Here is a 7,200-nt window from a genome sequence, read left to right as displayed (position 1 = left end):
CTAAACGCAGGTTAAAATGCTAGAGCTTCTGTCAACTGTTTGGGCCGATAAGCAAAATCACTGACATCAGAATTTAATAATAGAATGTTATGTGTCATCCAATCTTTTAATTCTATAACACACTTAGTTAACCGAGCCAATTGAGCTGTATCGTCTGGTTTTGCGGCGATATATAGCTGGGTATCATCGGCATAGCAGTAGGAGATAATCCCATGCCTTCTAATAATATTTACCAAGGGAAGCATGTACATTGTGAAAAGCAGGGGTCCTAGAACTAAACCTTGTGGCACCCCATAGTTTACTTGCATTAACCTGGATAGTTACAGAGAGATATAGCTTTGGTCTGAAGCTAAAAACAGGTAATTTGTGATTTTACAAGAGCAGTTCCTGCTATGATGGGGCCTGAAACCTGACTGGAACTCTTCAAAGATATTGTTTTCTTGTTAAAAAAGAACATAACTGGGCAGACTCAATCTTTTATAAAATCTGAGACATAAACGGACTAGTGAGCTCTCTGACCATTCAATCAGAGGACATGAAAATGCAGATTATTGTACACCTGCTAGGGTTAGGGTTAGTGTCTAATTGGGTAAAGCAACTGTTCCAGGCAACATGTAATTTATGCTACAGATGCCCACACTGCTGATTGTGGAGGACTCGTGCATCAGATTCCTTTGATGCTGGTATGACATAACATGATGGCTAAAAACTGATTGGATAGAAACTCAGATGTAAACAGACACTCCTTGAAGCAGCACATCCAAGAGAAAAGCAATGACATGAGTAGAATAAAATAGACTATTGGGAATAATTTGATACACATTCATGGACAAAAAAATTATATAAAAATTTAAGTCAGTAATTCTTGCAGAGAAGGCCTTGCTGACACAAACAGATTGACTGACAGACAAGTTTATTAATACCAAAGGAAAATTGTAATGTTACAGCAGCCAATTCAGACATGCAACAAAACGCAAGGAACAAGGTGTAAAAGAATGTGAAGGTTAGGGTAAATTAAGAGATTACAATGAGAAAGAAGGTAAAATTATTATTTAAAATATTATACATTGTTAACAATAGTGCAGTCAGGTGGGAATCTGAGAACTTTACATTAGGGTGAATTAACGAAGTAACAATGTTGCAAAATATTATTTTCTGTGTGGATGATGATTGTATATAAAGGTTGAAAATTAAGTAACTGTACATGAGGTGCACCAGCAATGTAATATTAATAAAAAGAAAGAGAATGAAATAATCATGTCAGTGCTATCAACTAGACAACCCAAGACTGTAAATTAAAATAGGTTATTTTTATTTTACATTTATAATTGAATGTTAGTTCCTTTAATTTTATCCCTTATGAGCAAGGTGGCAAAGAAAAAGTCCCCGAGATGGTATGGGAAAGAAACCTTAAGAAGTTCCAGACTCAGAAGAGAATCCTTAGTGGAGCATATGAATGCAGCATATTAACTACAATTCATACATCTTAAACTATAATTACTACATTATAACCATATAATGAGCAGACAGTTTAACAGTTAACCAAGAAAGAAAATCTAAGAAACATATATTTATGAATAAGTAAATAAAAATAGATAAAGGGGTTTAACTAGACAAATACTATCTTTCTTACTGATTTTATTTTATGTATGTGTGATAAATAGGTCTATAACTATTAATTCTAATATATTTTTTTCTTTTTTATCAGGCACCATTCACATTTCAGTCATAGGTTCCAAACCCAGACAATTTGTAGATAATGTAAATGTGATGACTAGTTGTAGAATATAAATGAAATACATACAAATTGGCAGACAAGTGTGATTGAATGATATTCATGATACAATATAATTTTTAACATTAACCTTCAAAAATATTTCAGTTAGCAGATTCTGATATTCAAAAAGCACCAGTGTTTCCAATGTGCTTTCAAGTTTTTGCTTTAAATGTGTTAATGTAAATAAAATTGTATTGCTCACATAAAAATAATTGGTACATTCATAACTTATCTAAAGTCATTTTTTAGGAGGACAGACTAAACATGTTTATAATAACATTAGATTATTAATTTGATTTATAATACCTCAGAAAAATACAAAAACAATTTAGTCTTTCCTTGCAAAATAAAAAAAATTATTCATACTTTTATCTAGTGAGTGGATATAAGTGGGGTGTAGTCAATCGTGGTAACCCTACTGCATGTAGTTGTGTATGTGCAGATTGGCTAATTATTAAGTTTAATTAAGAAATCATTTATACATAGCACCCAATCTCAGCATCTTTTCACAATACCGCACAATTTGCTGTCTGTCCTGGTTAGAGTAGAGCAGCAGCAGGGTTTAGTCTGTTAGTGTTTGGACTACATCGTCAATTAGCCCAGTCCCACCTATGTGGTGGATGGTGTAGGCTATTGAACATGCACTACATAGTGGGTTATAGAGCTGTTGTGGGATTTTTTTTCAGTGACCATGCTGGCAAATTTGCTTTTCCGTACTATGCTCCAACAAGTCCAGCATCTCCAAAATCACAGCTCGGAGTGCCTGCGCCAGTTGTTCCGCACTGTAGGGCTTCCCCAGTGGTGGCACGTGCACGAAGGCAGATCGGCCCTTGCCCAGGTACAGGGAGGTATAGTAGGTGTAGTCACACAGGTATCTAATGGAAGTCGAAATACACGAGGTGTTCATCAGTGGAACAGTAAAAATCCGTATTTAATGTGTGATGTGGCCAAATGTGAAGCTTAGTTAACGTTTGCATCAAAAAGATTCATTAACACATCCTGGATTTTTTAAAGCACATCAGTTTGTCAAGAGGTACAATTCTATTAATTACTTAATTTGCTTGTTAATTTTCTTTCCTTTTAGAAATTACTGGATTTTTTCACAATTTTAGGTACATTTAGTGTAACAAGAATCTACTGATCTAAAATACTTTTGGAATTCATCGACACCTTCTGACCAATCAATCTGAGAATTCATCAATGTTGAGTTAAAGTTGTCATATGATAGCTCTTCTGCTTTCATATTATTATTTTTTTAAACCATTTTTGGTAACATACCTTCCGGCATCTTCAGAAACAGATATGGAAACTCTGAGGTCCGAATTGTTGACCCTCTTGCAGACAACATCCATATCGATGGCTGAGTGGATACAGTCTGGTCCCCCCTCCATACAGCACTCTGATCTAGGATAATACTTGCAGTTGTCAGCTCTTACATAGCCGTGGTTATGACCGCATTTTTCAAGGGTTACTGTTGTAGCCATTCCAGACACGCCAACATGGACCACCAACTGCAGAGCACAAACAAAAAGAAAACAAATTAAAATATATAGCATTCACAGACATTTTTATACATAATTTGCTCCTGTTCCTTCTTCAATGAATAAAATGATGCTCAATATGATTCAGATCAGATGGCTTACTTGGAGACATGACCTTTTGTAAACACTTTGCTGAAAGCTGTATTTGTTGTGTTGAACCACAGAACAGGTACATGGTACAAGCTTATTTTCATTCCATCTATTTTTATGACTTTGTTCCAGAACTATTTATAGTAAACCTTCTTGTTTGGACTTGTCTATAGCAGCTAACCCTGAAAGATTCTGTTGGCATACTTCTTTTTAAACTATCTATGCCTACATCCTGCATTTTTAATCTGCCCAGAACGTCAGTGTAACTCTGTCAGTTAAAAGATCATCTAATGCTCTGGTCGTCTTTAGTGAAATTTTACTTACGTAAGGTAAGAATGCACCAGTCATCAGCAAAGCACACTGATTTTAAAACAAGTGATAGTTAGGCTTTATTAGTTTGAATTAATCTTTATTTACTGCCACAAAATGGCCTGCATTATAGACACTGTGTTTTAGGAGACAAAAAATAAAGTTGCAGCTGTAATAATAAAAAATCTTTCATTAAATTTATTTGGCATTAAGATATATATATATATATATCTTACTTTAACACAATAAACTTAAAAACAAAATATGAAGACTATGACAATAAAAATTAAAGTCTGGGTGGCGTTTTGTGTGTTTTTCTCTCCATGTTTGTATGGCGTTGCATTTCCTCTGGGAGCTCTGGTTTACTCTTATCTCCCAAAACATACAAGTATGCACACTGGCTACTTTAAATTGGACCTGAGTGAATTTTCTCTGCACTGTACTGGCATCCCATCCAGGGTGTATTCCCATGGGATTTCCATGTGTGATTCTGGATCCCTCATGACCTATACGAGGATAAATGTACTCGTTAACAGTACCTGTGGGTGATACCGATCCCATAGTGAAGGCAGTCTATTCTGGACTGCTTGGTATTCCACAGTAACCTCAATAACATGTAGATCCACTGATGCGCCGAGTCCCAACTTCATTAGCTCCTGTAGTTAGGAACACACATAGCAAAAAAGATCACTTTACATATAGAACCCAATGCCTAAACAGACAATGAATAAGAACAAATAAATATTTGAGGAATGCAAAGGTTAAAACATTTTAGGAGCCACAAAGAACACAGATAATATTGGAAAATGCACAATGCCATGAGTATACTATACACATTATTTGGAGTACAGCCAAATCAATCACATTTATAAAGTAGACATGTGACATCACAGTCCACAGCAATAGTCAGTAGGGTCAGCTTGGTTACTTTTTAACTTCTAACAGTTGTAAATGTGTACTAAATGTGCAAACTCCAATACCTGCACCGCCACCCAGCTCGCATTCACACTGTGTTCTCCAAAAGGTCCAAAACCTATAGAAAGACAAAAGTGATGAATAATGAATTTTAGATCATTTTCAGGATTATATACCTCAATGGTACATCATGTCTTCAGATACTTTAGTACATTTGGAAGACATTTACCCCAATTATGCACACAACTTTCATTCTAAGATGGTCCTGGAATCGTAAATTGTAAATAAATTACTTCCAAATAAAATATCTGACTGCCTGCAGTCTATACAGAATATAACTAGTGCTACCATTAAACTGGGAAAAACTAAGGAAAAAAAAAAGCCTGTGAAAACAATAAATGTTTTCTTTCACCTCTAAAACAACCAATGATAAACCGACAACTGTCACAACATCCAGCTGCAAAACTTGATAACAGCTGCTCTCGGGCTCCGCATATTTCTACAGTTACCGAGACGAAACAAAATGTTTACCTGTCACAATAACCGTCTTCTTTTGTTCCATGGCAGTGACGATATCGTAATATAAAGAGGGAATGATATATGTTTAGATGGGAAAATAATATTTTATAGAAAAGCACCGACCCGAAAAGAGCGCTTGATTCCTGTGGATAAAGATAAATACAACTCCCATCAGCGCGTCCTGTAATGGTCTCTCTCGCTTTAATTTAAACAGACGTCACGACGCCATGAAGTTCCACAGCGACCCCTGCTGTTCCGGATACTCACCACATGTACATGTGGTATTAGCTAGGCAGCCCAAGGTCACAAGGTCTTATCAACAACATAATAAGAGTGTTTTATTATTATTATTATTATTATTTCTATATAATACAAATTATGTGGAAATTAGCTAGTTATGTAGTTTAAAAATAAAATCTCGTCTGTCATTTGGGTTCCAATTTAGATTGGATGCCCTGTTGATCATTTTACAGACACTTCCACCAAAGCCTATTCACAGCCTATTCACTATAAGGTAAAAGTAGATTATACAGTTGTAGCTTCATGCAATTGATGTTAATACAGAAAAAAAGTACTTCTAGTTGATAAGTTTAGCTGTTTTGGTGATAAGATCAACGTGTAAAAAAGAAATCATACAAAAATATTCCCACAAAATTATTAGTATCATACATAACATTATGGTGAAATTTTGGAACTTGTTTCAGCAGATGAGGAGGTAAAAAAGCTGGACAGACTAAAAACTTAAAGTTCTGCTTCCTTGCTCTGTTTTATAGTGATCACTAGCATCACTATCAGCAGGATGTTCTTCGAAACCCATTGTGGTCGAAACCCATAACCAAGGTGAAAAGAGACAGGAAGAAAAATGTTAAACTAAGAATTTCTCTATTAACTAAACCTTGGACTTTGGTGCGGATCATGTATTAATTGTAAAGATTTATGTGCAAGTCATACAGGATAGAATAATCCTTTAAATGTAGTGAGGTGTGTATAAAAAAAATTAAATGCAACCTAAATTTAGATCTTACTTCCTTCTTTTAACAGTAACAGTTTAGGTTTCGCATTGTCAAAACTGAGCACTGCAACTATATTTATTTCTTGTACGTCTTGTTTATTGCTATCATTGTTCTCATTTAGCGAAGGGTGAAACCTAAAAAAAGGTGTAGCAAACCTGGACAACCTGTTATTTGAGATGTTTGTCAAAGAAAATAACATCAATACTACAGTTAGAAAAGTTACAGCCACAGATATTTTTTCTATTTGAAACAATGGTTTTACCACCACTACAGTATTAATCTTCTTCCTGTAGAGTGTAAGAAACTCTGAAAGAGATCTTGTAGCACAGGGGAAGAAGTGGTGATGGTACAGTCTTACAAATACCTACTCATGGTTTTAACTAAGCAATATATAGTCATTTGAAAAAGAAAATACACCCTTTTTAAATTCTATGTTTTTACATATTACAACATAATTTAAATCATCTGGTCCTAATCAGGTCTTGGAACTAGATAAATACAACCTCGGCGGAACACCGTCACATGACATTATATTGTATCATTATTTATTTAAAAAAAAAAAAAGCCAAAATGATTCAGTAGGTTGTAGACCCACTTTTAGCAGCAATAACTTGACGTAATTCAGTCTCACACATCATTGTGAAGGAATTTTGGCTAACTCTTTTTTTTACAACATTGCCTCAGTTCATTGAGGTTTGCAGGCATTTGTTTATGCAGATATCTTTTAAGAAATCCTGACGCAGCATTTCATTCAAGCTGAAGACTTTGGCCTGGCCATTGCAACACCTTGAGTCTGTTCTTTTTCAGCCATTCTGTTGTAGATTTTAATGGTCTGCTTGGGATCCTGTTGCATAACCCAATTTGGTCCAAGCTTTAGCTGTCGGACAGATGGCAGCACATTTGACACTAGAATACTTTGGTATTTTGGACACTGTATACTCTGGTATACAGGGAAGGCCAACTCAATGACTGTAAGATGCCACAGTCCTGTGGCTACAAAACAAGCCCAAATCATCACCCCTCCACCACCATGCTT

General features: G+C 35.3%; 1 protein-coding gene across 1 annotated transcript; it reads right to left on the bottom strand.

The window, feature by feature from the left end:
* Nucleotides 1–896: 896 nt before the first annotated feature.
* Nucleotides 897–5,380, bottom strand: pgpep1 (pyroglutamyl-peptidase I). The gene is made up of 5 exons (XM_083526277.1): nucleotides 5,164–5,380; nucleotides 4,698–4,750; nucleotides 4,257–4,373; nucleotides 3,056–3,288; nucleotides 897–2,652 (listed from the first exon to the last, which is right to left on the bottom strand). The coding sequence occupies exons 1-5, from the start codon at nucleotides 5,192–5,194 to the stop codon at nucleotides 2,460–2,462; spliced, it is 627 nt and encodes a 208-aa protein (XP_083382403.1). The 5' UTR covers nucleotides 5,195–5,380; the 3' UTR covers nucleotides 897–2,459.
* Between the last annotated feature and the right edge of the window lie 1,820 nt (nucleotides 5,381–7,200).

This window comes from Silurus aristotelis (genome assembly GCF_946808225.1).
Source record: "Silurus aristotelis genome assembly, chromosome: 22".
NCBI lineage: Eukaryota > Metazoa > Chordata > Actinopteri > Siluriformes > Siluridae > Silurus > Silurus aristotelis.
Note: the sequence above shows the minus strand (reverse complement) of the source record. Positions and strands in the feature narration are given on the sequence as shown.